The 15,288-nt window shown below is 46.3% G+C and overlaps 2 protein-coding genes across 4 annotated transcripts in view; both read right to left on the bottom strand.

The window, feature by feature from the left end:
- Nucleotides 1–843: 843 nt before the first annotated feature.
- On the bottom strand, nt 844–9,785 carry si:dkey-24p1.6 (protein sel-1 homolog 3). The gene is made up of 23 exons (XM_060076242.1): nt 9,003–9,785; nt 8,418–8,895; nt 8,070–8,196; nt 7,855–7,976; nt 7,414–7,529; nt 7,262–7,323; nt 6,780–6,912; nt 6,564–6,699; nt 6,326–6,463; nt 6,034–6,242; nt 5,520–5,699; nt 4,852–4,971; nt 4,305–4,445; nt 3,999–4,061; nt 3,481–3,654; nt 3,046–3,173; nt 2,697–2,780; nt 2,488–2,578; nt 2,181–2,268; nt 1,986–2,095; nt 1,675–1,802; nt 1,471–1,573; nt 844–1,086 (listed from the first exon to the last, which is right to left on the bottom strand). The coding sequence occupies exons 1-23, from the start codon at nt 9,051–9,053 to the stop codon at nt 994–996; spliced, it is 3,075 nt and encodes a 1,024-aa protein (XP_059932225.1). The 5' UTR covers nt 9,054–9,785; the 3' UTR covers nt 844–993.
- A 323-nt stretch (nt 9,786–10,108) lies between these two features.
- Nucleotides 10,109–15,288, bottom strand: part of LOC132475236 (stromal interaction molecule 1-like) — a 30,691-nt gene continuing 25,511 nt past the window's right edge. The window contains exons 12-13 of one of the 3 annotated variants that reach the window (XM_060076244.1): nt 13,903–14,299; nt 10,109–13,359 (exon numbers count right to left, since the gene is read on the bottom strand). In XM_060076244.1, the coding sequence (XP_059932227.1) occupies nt 12,828–13,359; nt 13,903–14,299 (929 nt within the window). In that variant the 3' untranslated portion in view covers nt 10,109–12,827. Of the gene's footprint in view, nt 13,360–13,865; nt 14,300–15,288 lie in introns of all 3 variants that reach the window. The other 2 variants (XM_060076245.1, XM_060076246.1) reach the window with 2 other exon arrangements.

Genomic DNA, 15,288 nt, shown 5'->3' with positions numbered 1-15,288 from the left:
ATATATTTCCCACTGTTCAATAAGTAAATACTATATACTACATAAATACTTTGAAACCTTAGAATATATTGCCATACATATGGTGTATTGAGCAGGTTAAACCATCCAAAAAAGAAGGCTGAAAAAGCATAATTAATGATTGAAAGACCACAATTGAGGTATTTTTATTGGAAATGTTTGTTTTTTTGTAGAGATTAACAAGTCTAGAAATCAACTAGTGTAGCCAAACTGATCTATGGCCGCATTCACAGATTGTCTACTAGGCGTATACACATTTACAGATCTGTTCGACATTTACAATTTGGATTATGCCAACAGATTCTTGAAATTGATGTAAACAGTCACAAATCTCAGGCTACTCATTTAGAGATTCTTTAACACATTTAAAAATTGGATGGCTCACACACGGATTAAGATGGTTACACAACTCTTCAGTCACATTTGTAAATCCTAAATGATTCAATCAACTATTCTATTCAACATGTTTTAAACTATGAACAATGGCCATGTTTACAAAAGCTAATAAAAAGCTAAATCTTTCAGATGATAGTGGATGCGTTCCGAGATTAATGCTCTCCACAACCAAATCCCGCTCAGACGTAAACACTACTCAAACCACAAACGGAAACCAGAATGCTACCATAACAAAATCTTGGTCCGTTGCCTACAGAGCCTGTGTTCATATGCAGCCATCTGTTTATAGATATTACAAGATGCTTCGTCAGACTGGCTCTGTATTCACACTATGGATTAAAGCTACGGGTAATTTATGTAAAATGACAAATATTTTGTCATCCTGTCTGAAATATATACAAGGCCGAAGTATAAAAAGGAAAAAAAACATTAAAGAAATGGTTTATTAACAAAGACATTTAAAACATATATAAAAGAGGACGAGTTTTTAAAAAAGTTAACCATACTGATAAGAGGCAAAGAGTTGCGTGCCGCTTCATTAATTCTTTAGTTCATGGGGTTAGCCGGATGGTGCAGGGTTTAGTGTCGGGACAGGCCACTCCCCCGGAGGTACGCCAGCAGCAACAAGACGATAGGGGGCGCTGTAATCACCACCACGACTAGACTGGACAACTAGGGAAGAAGAAACAACATTGTAGTAAACCAATAACTCTACGCAGCTGTGTCCTTCCTTATCTACGTTACGTTCTATACGTACGTGTTCAACATTTATTATAGTCAATGTTCTTTATTTGCGTTTAAAAAATTGGAGCCTCACCTGAGGATTCAAACGGTTTCTTAGGTATAGTGTGACTAGGGTTTGGCTAAGGTTAATAACGCCATAAATAACCAGCATAGTGCTACATTAAGCACTTAAGTTCACATGGTTTGCCAAAGCAGACTCGTCATAGTTCTTTATTTATTTTCTACTGATAAGACATTCAGAAGCTAATTACTCAGTGGCTGCTGAAGAACAGGGCTAAACAGATAAAACAGGTTTGTATGGATAAGACTAACCGTGAGTGAAGCGCTGTAGTCCCTCTGGAAGGACTGCAGATAGACGTTGACGAGAGCCAGACTGCATGGCAAGTAGGCCTCTGTAGACTCAGAGTCCCTGCACCTGTAACACGGGTTCAAGATGAGAAGTTGGCTGAGGATTTTCCCGGCCTTGGAATGCATTGCAAAATAGAAGAAAATACAATTGTAGCAGCACACACACACCTGCTGTACATGGCGGCCTGCAGTGTGTGTTTATCTGCCAGGTAGAGGTCAGGGAGACCCAGGTCGATCAGCACTGATAAAGGCAGCCTGTAGTCCTGCTCAACGAGGAGACCCAGGCTGTACCACCCCTGGAGAAGAGGAAAATGTATGGAAGGTCGTTCACTAACCCTACTTTCTGGTTTCCCTGGCAACATGTTTAGTGTAGTTCATGGGAACATAGTTTTGCCCCACTTCCAGTGGTCTGAGCGTCCAGTGGAAATGATAAAGGCGTATCCTAAATGACCAGTGAGGCCTCAGGTAAATGGAACTACCTGTGGATCCTCCATGAGCGCAGCCCGTTTGTACTTCTGGGCAGCGGAGTCCATGTCTTTGTGTCCTGCGACGCGTCCCTCGTAAAACAGGTCCCCCAGTTTAATAAGGGCTGAGGAAACAGATCCCACGGGGTGATGGGTTGGTAAAAAAACCATACACAGGTGAATACAGGTGCTGTCGGTTTATTTGTTTACCTTTGGTGTCAGGATTCTGAGAGTGGACCGTCAGGTTGTAGTATCTCAGCACGCAATGGGCGGCAAAAACAGGATCCAGAAATCCTTCCTGCTCCCGCATTGAAGAAAATAGTTCACTATTAGGTCAGGTCCTTTTTTAATACAGTTTCAACGTGGTTTAGGACGCTGAGGTAAACAACCCAGGGCAAAAACAGGTATTAAGACGCAACATAATAGTGGAACGACTTACCGAGCTTAACTATAGGCATCTTAGAATGTAATAAAGAATTTTAGAATGTAATACAACTTTAAATTTGTATTAACTCACGCTGTTTTGTTCACATATATGGGCGGTGTTGAACTGGGCGGGAGCATATCCAGACTCAGCAGCCATCAGGTAGTACAACAACGACATCAGACTATCAGGAAGCAAGGAAACCCTTCATTCATTGAGTGATTCTTTCTGGCAAATTATAAATTAGTAAAAAATCCACTAGAGTAAAATCAAGTTGAGGCTTTCACGATAAAGACATGCACCTCTCGTTGTCAAGATGGAACTTCAAGGCCTTCCTTAGAACAATGCCCAGGTATCCATTGTGCTCAGACACCCATTTGGACCACCTGCAGACAGCAACATAAGCGTTGATTCATGCTCACATGTTAGCTTGCTATATTGTAATAGCATGATAGCCTACTTTAATGTAATAGAATATATACAACTAGTAGAGCATACTATAATGTAATGGCATATAAATATGCTATAGCATGTTATCAACTTGACATGTTAGCATACTTTAATTGAATACCATTTTAACATTAGAACATGCTATATAATATTATTAGCATGCTGATGTGTTGAAGGAAAAGAGGAAGACCAGCAGCTAACAATACGGCATCAGCAGGGCGTCGCTGCAGTCGGCCGGGTATCCCGCTGGTCCACATTTCAGACAGATGGATCGCTCCATTCAAATGACCTCTCTGGGCAGACTTCAGGTAGTACTTATAGGCCATGAACTGCATGTGACACACAAATGGAGGAAAGTTGATCCAAACTTCGCGGTCGCCTGTTATGTAGAGCAGATTGCTAACCTATAGATATTTTAAAAAGTATATGTTAAAAAACTAAAAAGGTGTCGGTGCAGGGTCTCACTATTGCTAAGGCCTTAGTGTGGCGCGATGGGCGTACATTCACAGGGACATTAATATTACGGTCAAATATTGATTGGGTTAGAATTATGTTTTGGATTGGGATCTAGAAAACATGCGAGAAAAAAAAAAAAAGCTATGTTTGTGCATGCATGTGCGTGCGTGTGCCCTGGACCTTGTTGGCGGGTTTCCCAGGGTAGTGGCCCTGGGAATACATGACCCCGAGGTTCATGGCGGCGTCCGGACTCCCCAGGAGGTCGGCCTCTTCCCACAGCTCCACCGCCCGCTTGTAGTCCCGCTCAAACTGCTCGTAGTACCAGGCCAGGGCGTTGGTCGCGGGTACGAAACCCTGTCAAAGTGGGAGAGGATTCGGGATACATTGAATTGTGTGAGTTTTTTTTTTTTTTTAAGATATTTTTGCATTCTTTTTTATGATAGTGAAATAGAGTGAGATAGATCGGGAAGGTATGGGAGAGAGAGGGGGAGGACAAGCAGCAAAGGACCACGGGCAGAAATCAAACCCGGGGCGCTGCGTTAAGGACTAAGCCTTAAAGGTACGCACTCTACCCGGTGAGCCACCGCACCGCGGCGCCCCAAGCGTGTGAGTTTTCAGGGAGGGATTTTCCACAACGTTAGAAAGACCAGGCCCAATAGGAGAGGTCGGTTTTAAACGGTACAAAGGCTTCATCCAACCTGCCGTTTGGCTCTCTTCAGGAAGGCCACAGCTCTCGGGACATCCTTCTTAACCCCAATGCCCTGTTGAACACAGAATAATAACTCTGGGGTCTGCGACCTGGAGCCCCAGCTTCATCTATTAAAGTCACCGTAATTATAGTAATAACTCTGCTCTTAGTCAGTCAATACTACCCATGGACACCAATTAATACACTTCCACTTAGCTAAAGAGAGCATAGTTTATATTGCGCTCTGTACAGTACTGCAAAAGCAACATATGCCCGTGTATGTCCTTTGTATGACGGCAGTGCACAGGCGTCTGACCTGCATCAGGACGATGGCGTAGTCGTACATGGAGGCGGGGTCCTGCAGGCGGACGGCCCCCCTCTCGTAGTGCCTCACCGCCTTCGCCGTGTCTGCAGACAGCCCCTGCTGGCCCCAGAACAGCATGCGCCCCATCGTTTGCTGCGAGGCAGGGAGAGGGGGGGGGCCAGAGCGATTGTCACGGGGCTGCCATGGTAACGGTTGCCAGGGACAACGCGAGTTTGGGACGACCTGCATCCATTTTTCTTGCTGTGCCCCGACTACTTCGTCCCATTGCAACTGAAGTGCCACAAACTGACTGGCTAACGGTTACAAAATGTTACACCTAGTCAAGATAGAACTTTATAGTGTTCCCAAAAAGGACAGTTATCAATCTCATTATATTGCATGCATTGTTCCAGGATCCCTTGGTATATTGTGGACATAAGGGATCAAACCCAGAAACCTTTAAGACTGGGATTCAAACACCCGGCCTAACCACTTGAAATGCATCAGCAGCATGTCATCACTCTTAATGTGACCGACACACACACACACACACACCCACCTCAGCACTGGCGGCTCCCTTGTGCGCCTGTAGTTTGAGCCACTGGAAGAGGTGGTGGTCCTCACTGGTCTGCTGCCGCAGCGCCTCCTCGTTGGTCAGGTAGATGGCCTCCACGAACGCCTGGGAACACAAACACACAACACTTATTAAAGAGACCCTCTCGTCCCAAGCGACAGGGGTAAGTGCATTCAACAATGAAGCTATAAACCCAAATATACAAGAATCTTTTTTTTTCTACTGAACGTAATGCAGTACCACTCCATCACTGGAACACATTTGGTCCGAGGTTGTACCAAGTGCTGTGTTCAATGAGGGCCACGAGGGATGGTGAGTGAGGTGCCACTCCTCGGGGGACGCTGCCCGCTCCTGATTGACATGCGACGGAATTCACTTCCAATAAAAGCGCATGCTAAATAACAAAATAAGGATCGACGATAACTACCATTACGAAAACACCCCCATGAATTGAAAAGTTAGCAAAGTTGGGCAAATAATTAGACATCCAAATTAAATAATTTAACATCAAATAATTGCATCCATGATGTAAACATGATTATCCTAGTAGGATAAACATTTAAACTAATATGATACACATGACGAACAGCATCCTGACCCCCCCCCCCCCCCCCCCCACAAAAGGACCTAAAGGGACCCCGAGGTGAGGTTACCTGTTCGGGAGACGTCTTCAGCCGGTCCAAAGACGTCTGCTTGGCGATGTTGCCGTAGTAGGCGTAGGCCAGGTCCTGGTCCGCTGGGAGCCCCCGGTCTCCCTGGTGGTGGGCCCGTCCCAGGTGCATCAGGCTCAGCCGGGAGTCCTGCTGGGCCCCCAGCAGGGCCAGGAGCCAGGCCTGCAGGGAGCACACACAGGGCTTAGGGGGAACACACAGTAGGATAGGCGGGGGGGAAAGAGCTCGGTGAAGGAACATGATCATAATCAGATGATGGAGATTACTAAATTGTGTCCATTTTTTTTTCATAGATAACGTTTTAAATATTGTAGATAGGAAATCCGTCAGCATTAGCCTAGAAAAATATAAATTGTATTTCATATACAGCTGTTATAATAGAAAATAGAAGAAAATACAAATTATGTATACATTTTCAACATGGATAAGATCAACATGCTAACTCTCGATTTTACAATCCTATTTGATATCTCACCAACCCCGACCCCCAACACACCTTGGTGGGCTGCCTGCGGACTCCGAGCCCCGCGTTGTAGAGGACGGCCGCTATGTGGAGGGAGCGGTTTTCTCCCAGACAGCCGGACTGGAGCAGCAGCGGTAAAACTCTGCTGACCGCTTCAACCTCGCCAGATTTCTCTAGTTTTGAAAGTGCTAAAGAATAAAGTGCTTTGCCCACCGATGCCAGACTGACCTCTGACCTTCCTCCTGCGTGAACGGGTAGAGTGAATTAATTATATTGTACATCTGTCATACAAGGGAAATCATTTTTCAACTTTGTCAATCCATACCATGTTTTAAAGACAGTAGTTTAGCTACGTTTGCAGCTTGACGTCTCTTGAGTGTACCAGCTTCCCATGGTTCACAGTGCGTCTTTAATAATCGCATATTTTTCGTACCTTCATCGTAAAAATCGCCAGAATTTCTCTCTGAAACACACCATAAGTAGAAGTTGATATTGTCATTTGGAGAGTACACATTTTAAGTTACGTTGGCGCCATCTTATGGCCGTTATTTGCAATACACTACCAGCTTCTGCTTCTTGTTTGGCCATCAGAGAGTACCCATTGATTGTGTCCCTCATGTCATTCTGAAGATTTTGACAGGTGTTCAACCACCTGGTCAGGTTTAAATGGTTGAGAAGGTAAGGAATATTGACTTCATCCTGCAAATGACGAAACACATCATGAATGGTGTAGCAAAAATTCCACACACAATATTGACATAGCTGTGTAAATACCATACCTTGCTGGTTGAAGGTATTCTGTTTCGGTGGTACACCACAGGACCATAATAACCATCAACACCTCTCATGAATTTTCCTCCTCCAATCACAAAATACCCCTCTGTGTCATCCAGCACTACAGAATGCTTGAAACTACAGAAGACCAAGACAACATAAGACTCTTACAATAAGTAAATTACCGGTAGTCAGAAGAAAGAGAAACAATATATATCTTTCGGTACATAGAAATATGTGCCGAGTAGTTACAATCGCTAAGTTAACCCATTTCCTGAATACAACATGGATAGCTAGGATAAGACGTTACACAATGTTACTATTTTTAAGAACAACCCTGCTGTTGACTTCTATTTAGTCAAAAGCACATGTTGTGAAGGAGAAGGTAGGGGATGGACTGTGATAATGTTAAGACAAATATTCCACATTGGGGCTAAAGTTGTTTTAGAATAGTTCGTACAGAGACAAAAATATTAAATTATCGTACGTGTATTCTGTAGAATAAACACTTTTGGAATGTCCGTCCGTACACGCCATGTTGATGGAGGCCTGGAGGATCAAAAGGAAGGACAAAGAGTTAACATCTTAAAATCATCCACCAGAAACCACAGAAACCCATGACGGGGAGAGGGAACCCACAGCACGGCCACGCAGTACCACCCTCAGTTGACACCACTGGCGTAGAGGAACAGTGAACAGACTGAGGAACGCCGAAGATTCCCCCGCTTCTCCGTTCATCTGGAAGTGGAGCTGACCTGCAGACATCAGAAGGGAGATAATCACGCCACTCGAGCTAGTGTGAGTTGGTGAAATAACATGCAATTCTTTTCAGCCGTTACCTTGCCTGAAAACAACAGAAGATGCCAATACTTCAAAAAGAGTCAAAACTCTTGGTACCAATTTTATCCTTAAAGCAGACACTTTTATCCAAAGGAAGTGAACAGTGAATTCTGATACGCGTCATTAAGAAGGTAGGTGGTTAGGATGCCTACTGGCAGGCTGCAGAGTGTAGAGTGTGGACATTTTTGGATGGCACCCAGACACACTCGGACCTGACCACCACGACACCATTGCCTTTACCTTTCCGTGTGAGGAATATAACGGGGGTGACGTAGTTGTTGTCAGAGTCTATGTGATGGAAGACGCTACACATTCGTTGGTCACAGTGGCTCATCACAAACAGCCAAACGGAAAACATACACCTGCCAACACACAACAACCAATGAGCCCTGGTTAGTTGACACAGATTCAGTCATGATTCAGTAGTGGTAGACGGGATCGTTTGTATTGCTCACCATGGATAGGAGACGCCGTTGAGGCGAGTGTTCTCTAGCACCTCACTCCTGTAGACGCCCAGGGACTTGGTCAGCCCAAAGTTCTCCCCACTTGAGGCATATATGGAAGAGAGGAGGTTCACCGTCTCTGCGAGCGAAGGACGTATGTTAAAGGACTCGCTGCTAAACACACCAAACACCTTCTCAGAACAACGGCTAATGTTCTGTTGAGCACATATTGTCCAGGACTAAATAAATGAATTGGCTTAAAATGCAATCTTAGAAACAAACTCATAAATTATACTTAAATTGCCCAAACGGTTTGTTGAATTGTATTGAAGATCATGTGTGCGTGTTCACTTGTCTTACCTTTCTCCTCTGTGCACTGGGAGTGTACAGGGTTCCAAGCCAGCTGAATCATCTGTGAGCCCCAAGAGGGACAGATGTCGTGCTTTTTCAGGGGCCTACTGAGAGGGGGTACGGACTGCAACACGGCCAGATCCTGCACCAAGACCGCCCCATCCTCACCCTCTGATTGGCCGGGCCGTCGGAGTGACGCCACCAGGATGCTGCTCTGAACCCAGTGGGTCCCTGGGACTATCCCGTCCCCTCGGTACACCAGCCAGTCCGGGAAGCCCAGCTTCACAGCTCGGACCCTGGGTTGGCCGGGGTCGCAGCGCCAGTGGCCCAACCGGTACGTGGCGTTCAGGCCATCGTCGAAGGTCACCAAGCAGTCCACACGTACCAGCGCATGGCCGTCACAAGAGTAGCGCACCCTCAACCGCTGACCGTTTACAGGCTCTTGAGGGGGGTTGAGGAGGGCCACATTGTCCACCCCCCAAGCAAACTGTTTCACCAGGAGGACAACGTGAGGAGCAGAAGACACACCAACAAATCATGGAACGATTACCCCCGCGTGGTTTGAATTGTAAGCATTGATGGAAGGTTACCTACCTGGAGACTGATGAGAAAGTGCACACATTGGTACAACGTTGGGTAGCCCATGGTAATCCAAATTGCTTGTTTTCCTTTACCTCAAAACTATTATTAAAGTGTAGACTATGGTTCCAGGCACAACATAACAAATACAATAAACTCAAACAAATAAACAATCAGCTTAAAAACACTTAATAGGATAAAACTGTTCAGTCTACGTGTGCTGGAACATTACTTCACAGAAAAGAGAAACACTGGAGAACAACAGAAGCTCCAGATCCGGAATTCATCCTGCCTCGCCTAATTGGAGCAAGTGCTTGGGTCAATATTGAACCATGCATCGCTCCACCCTGCTCCTCCAGTTTGAGCACACATAAGCTTTAGAAGGCACAACCAACTTCAGAGACGGGATGAGCTTTCTGTTCTCAAAAACACACGCACAGATCAAGGATCAGTCTTTTGAGCTTCATTCAAGCTTTTAAACTAACTCTGACCCTCACACTGGCCATCTGATTAGTCATGTAGTAATGAACAAAAATAATAACAATTTATAACATTGCTTTTTTTACAGCAGTTAAAATAAAGGGTCATGATTTTGTCTATGTGCTCAAAGAGCTTATTAGTCGAATAAAGTACAGCCAAAAATGTGTTCAGATCCCTGCTAGTGAGTGGAGACACTCCATCTCCTGGACAGGTGTGAGGAATCAAGACACTGATCAACAGGATGATCACAGCAGTCATGGAGAAACTGATCAAACGAATGATCCCAGCAGGTGCTCCTAAGATGGTGGACACCTGAGTGTGCCGCTCCAAATTGTAGTTTTTATTTTGTGCCTTCAAGCCACAGATGCGTCAAGTTTGGGGGGATGCGCAATTGGCCTGATGACAGCAGGAAGGACCACGAGAGTTGTGCGTGCCATAGTGATAGCTGCTCATTTAAATTCTGCATCAATTGTGTGTGCAGATGAATATCTTCCCCAATCATGTGAAACAAGACCTTATTTTCCTTTAATATATGTGGACAATGGACTGATTTCCATATATAAACTATAAAAATAAAGTATAATATGTGCTCATATATGTTCAGTGTAGCATGTGAAGACCATTAACAAAACCATCTCGTGTTTCATTCAAAATAGTTTATTGCTATCATGCAGGAGTGCCATAAAAGTCGTGAAACATTACAGAAGATGCAAAATTATTGTTTTTTCTCTGTACAAATATATGTGTTCATAAATAAGCTCAAAAGGAGAGGAACAAAGAGAGAGAGAGAGAGAGAGAGAGAGAGAGAGAGAGAGAGAGAGAGAGAGAGAGAGAGAGAGAGAGAGAGAGAGAGAGAGAGAGAGAGAAAGAAAGGTGTAGGGACCCTATCACTCCTCGAACCCAACCCAGGTTTGGACAACATGTGGACATGCATCACCGTTTATAGTGCATCAAGATTATTATTATTAGACGGGGCGCACACAGATCGACACACACTCACGGGACACTAATAGCTTCGTCGTGCAAAAAGAGGTACAAATGACGTTTATAAAGTTGTTGTTTTTCACCATTAGGAAATGTGTTGTTCTCAGCTGTTGGTTAAGCTAAAATTCTTAAACAGTTCTTTCCGTCCATACCATCCGATTTGAGAAAACGAGCCAGCCATGGAGGACTCAACGGTGTGATTTGCAGCACTTGTGGGTTGTGTGGATGGGAGAAGCCGAGTCAACAGACCTTCCCCCATTGGTCTCGTCTCCCACTACAGGTCACTACTCGTGGTAACGATGCATAGTGCTGTCTGGTATCAAACTGCCGGAGAAATACTGGCCCAAATATCCTGCTGTGGTCTCGTCTGTCTTGTATTACAAAGTTCTGCTGTTTTTTTTGTTGCTGATTCTCATGTAGGTAAACATTTTTATTGAAAGCGACACATCTGACGAACTACATTAATACCCTTTAACTGACCCATGACAGTGCTCTCCCCTTTTAAAAGAGAAGCAAAAAGCCGCCCTTAAGCTCACATGTATGAAGCTTTCTTTTGTTCCCTGTGAAATAAAGCATATCAAGCTATACATGGAAATATATTATTTAACATCAATATTTCAATAATAGCAGTTTGGCACTTCAAAATTATTGGCTTATTTTTTTAAGCCAGCTTGCATGTCCCCGGAACAACCTCTAGAGGTCGCGTTTGTACATGTATGGAAATAATATCGTTTTTGTCACGTTGAACCTGCCACTAAAACACAATTAAAACAATTGGTATTTAACTTGGCAATAATACTTGCTACAAGCGTGGAGGGGAAATCATCATGAGAAGCTCATTCATTTTGCACACTTCCGTGGAGTATACGTTGAACATATGCCATATATGAAGAAGTGACGTCAGTGTGCTCAGGAGGGGAGGCCCTCGTGTTTGTTTTCAGCCCTTTAGTGGCCCCGGCTCCTCACTGATTAACGCTGATCATCGCTGCTCTCAGGACAAACCTCCATGCCTGCCTAAATGACCCTGACAGATAAACGGGGGGAGCAGAACAGTCTGCCAACTGCCCACACACATACACAAAGCCTGTGGCACAGTACCCACACTGGAGGAGTTATAACCCCCACCAAATGTATTGAATTAATCGTTGCCTAATTTTTTATGGACTTCAGCTTGTAGGCTGTATAGTAACATGGCATTTATTACGTCCAAGTGTATTTAAAACCCGATCACAATACTGAGAACAAGGCCTCCCGGTCCAAACGTGGCCTTATTAGGCCTACCTGGCAAACCCCCCAGTAGAAGATCATTAACCTAAATCCTTGACTGTGAAGCTTGAACTGCACTCCGCTGGCCTTCGGATATAAAACCAAGAGCCAGACTGAAATAAAAAAAGTTTACCTCTCAGTGAACCAAAGGTCGTATTCAGGGAAATGGTTTCTCACTTTCAATTTCCTAATCCACACAGGAACAACGTATTCATATATTTGGTTAAAATGCTCTTATTTCACGTCTGTAAATGGTATCACTTAATAAAAACACACAGGGCCAATAATGGTTGGGAGTGCTACCTGGGTGACACATCCTTATTTAAGGTTGTTGTCCACATGTACACTTTATCAAATGAGTCAGAGTGACTACTGGCAGTTACAAAACCTCCGACCTCCTCAGTTCATCATAGCAGTAGTAAACTTCATACATAACTCGAAATGTGTCGTTTTCCTCCTCTGGTGAGAATGTGAATTGATATAAAGCTGGTAACCTCCGTTGAAAAATAAGTATCCACACAGAAACCACAGAAACAAATTGAAGCCTAGCATAGTCGTGAAGGCTAAACAGTCAGTCGTAAAGACAAAAATAAAGACAAATAAAGGCTATAGAGTAAGGACTTAGCTGACTGGGGGGACGGGACGCAAGAACCAAGCGAACACCGAAAGCTTCCAAGCATAAGCCAAACAAAGGTCAAAGGTCAAGACATGCAAACCCATATCGAACGGAGCACAAGAATAAGGAAAAGAATAAAGACTAAACATCAGGACATTTGATTCCCTTGGATTGACTGACACCGCTTCCTGCTGAATAAATAGTACTTTACATTCCGATATACACAGCCCTGCCCCGGGATACACGGAGGCGACGGAGGAAAACCTCACACTGTTGTCGGCTGCTCCCACAGTTCCTTAAAAAATCAGAACCCAACGGAAAAAGACGCAAACGGCCACATATCGTGCCCCCGATCCTTTTGGACCGTTAAGAAAAAAAACTAAGAACGGTAAAAACCCAACAGAAAACAGGACGACAACGAACGGTCCCAAAACGACTTCAAAAACATTCTCTCAGTTCTCCCTTGGCCCTCGACGTCAACAACATCATCGGTATTATTTCTTCTGCTTCTTGAAGATCTTGAAGGTGTGTTTCTTGCGGCTGGCGACGGAATCCGTGTCTTCGCCCGTGCTGCCGCTGTCGTCCTCCAGGGGGCTCTTCTTGTTGGAGAGCTGGGGGATGCGGCTGCCGCCCCTGGCCGCCGCCTGCTCTCCGGTGGGGGACGGGGTGTCGGGCTCCGTGGAGTTGGGGCTGAAGGAGCGCGACGACTCCGACACCGACATGCTGTGGATCTCGCCCAGGCTGGCCGACTTCTCCATGCCGTACAGCCTCTTCATCAGGATGGGGCTCCCGGAGACGGGGGGGGCGTCGTGGGGCCCGCCGCCGCCGCTCAGCGCCTCGTAGGCGCGGTTGCCGCCGTTGGGCGTGTGGGCGTGCAGGGCGGACAGGCCCTCGGCGTGGGGGGCCAGGCCGTGCATGAGGAGGGAGGTGGGCTTCACCAGGTGGGCCTTGGAGCCGTAGATGGCCAGGCGGTCGCCCACTTGGGACAGGGACAGGGAGGAGTCCGAGTCAGAGCGGTTTAGATCCCTGGGAGGAAGGAAGGAAGGGAAACGAGACGTTCGGTCACATTTGGAAATAGACATTAGCAAAAGGCGATTAAGTGGTGATCCACCCCCATGCCAAGCCCACGCTACGTCTCCTCCGAGGCCGCTGGGTCTCCTGCCAAGCATTTACCGCCCTGGGGACAGCCGCTACACGGTAACTCCACACTCGCTGTTAGACTGGCAGGCGGTTGGGGAGGCACTTTTAAAAATGGGAGTCAATGGACTAGACTAATAATAAAAACAACGATGAGTGATGGGGGGGAACCACAGAATGAACAACGGGAGCAGGTAGGCTGCAAAGCTAGGGGGACAGAAGATAAAGCCTTTAGCAGATAGATAGCCCTGGAGAGGGAGTGCAGACCCAGTGAAGAACAGACCCCGTAAAACGATCAGAACCCGCTGACAGAGCGATGACATCACCAGCGTGAAGCAAACAAACAGAATGAAAGAGGAAGGGGGGGGGGGGGAGGGGGAGCAGCACCCACGCACATGCGACGGACGCGGTGACGCGTGTGCAGAGGGGTACCCGGAGCCACCGTTAGAGCCGTCCTGCGAGGGGAAGTCTGGGATGGCGTCCAGCGGCCTGAAAGAGGCGTGAGACAGATGGGAGGAGGGGTGTGAGAGGGGCCCCCCCACGGAGCTGGGCAGGCAGGAGGAGGAGAAGGAGAGGGGGGAGAAGGGCGGAGGGCTGTAGGCGGAGGAGCAGACGATGGTGGGATGAGACACGGCCGAGGACAGCGGCGGCAGGGCCAGCGCCTCGAACTGCCCGAAGGACTGGCTGCGGGACTGCCTGAAGGTGGCCCTTGGCCCCCGGGACGGGTGGTGGGGGCCCTCGGCCTGCTGGGGGGACTCTACCAACCTCTGGGAGCCCATGGCCAGGTGGGGGTCCATGTGGCGCTGGCGGAGGGCCATCATGCTGGGAGCTGTGGGACAACAACAACAACAACAACAGGGGTTACACACCGCTTGGCGACACACACACAAACGAGGAGAATCACCGCAGGGGGGGATGAGGAAAACCAGGCAGAGGTTTCAGTCGGTAAGGGAGCGTGGCAAAGATAATGTCCGATAAATAACGAAGGAATTAATTGTTTCTTTTTTAGGATGATTGTATGTTTTATAATAATTACAATATCATTATGTTTATTTGAGTTCTTTCCAAGACCCCCATAGCGCTTTACATTGTGTGTGTGTGGGATATTAGAACTGGATTTGTGCTTAATTTGACTGAAATCCCATCACCTGCGTTTCACCCATTATTCCTACGATGAACATTGCAGGGTAATCAAAAAGATGGAACTTTGAATTAAACAAATGATATACCCCTTATTATATTGGGTTCCACTTAATGCAGGGAATGTACAAAAAAACAAAAAGAGTCATTGTGGGATTAGATAATCGAAAAGAAAAGTGTTATTACAGAATTAACACCAAGAAAACGGAAAGGAAAGGGCCAATACATTGAAGTGCCCAGGGGGGGGGACTGAAAGAGTAATCAGACACTTCCATCAGACCAAACACTGCTCCTTCTATTGCCGCTTGCCAATTGGTTGAAAACCTGCCCCCCATTTCAGCCAATCAGGAAGCAGAGCTCGGGCCATCTTTTATTTGAGACCAGAGCGAGCTCTGCCCATGACGTTACTTTAGATATCTGGTTACTCTTTGTTCTTGGTTTGTGCAAGCAGGTAGCCAAGGTGATGGTTGTGGTGAGGGGGGGGGGGGGGGTTCAGATCAGATTATCGCCTCATTGCGAGCGTTTCCCGCTCAGCGGAGTCGATACAAGGTGGGGTCCAGTTCAACAATATATTTTAGGTGGTGGTGGTAGTGGTGGTGGTCTCAAGCAGAGAGAAGGAGACATTTGTGTCGGAAGAGAAGCGGGGGAGCGATTTGTGGCGGTGCCAGGGACTTTGCA

Source organism: Gadus macrocephalus, chromosome 16 (genome assembly GCF_031168955.1).
Source record: "Gadus macrocephalus chromosome 16, ASM3116895v1".
Lineage (NCBI taxonomy): Eukaryota > Metazoa > Chordata > Actinopteri > Gadiformes > Gadidae > Gadus > Gadus macrocephalus.
This window is presented reverse-complemented; position numbering and strand designations above follow the sequence as displayed.

Coding starts and splice junctions, on each gene's coding strand:
- si:dkey-24p1.6 (XM_060076242.1), bottom strand. CDS start 9,053: ATGGGCTACCCAACGTTGTACCAATGTGTGCACTTTCTCATCAGTCTC. Junction 4,972..5,519: donor TGAAGACGTCTCCCGAACAG/GTAACCTCACCT, acceptor TTGTGTTCCCAG/GCGTTCGTGGAGGCCATCTA. Junction 1,574..1,674: donor CAGGCCGCCATGTACAGCAG/GTGTGTGTGTGC, acceptor CCCGTGTTACAG/GTGCAGGGACTCTGAGTCTA.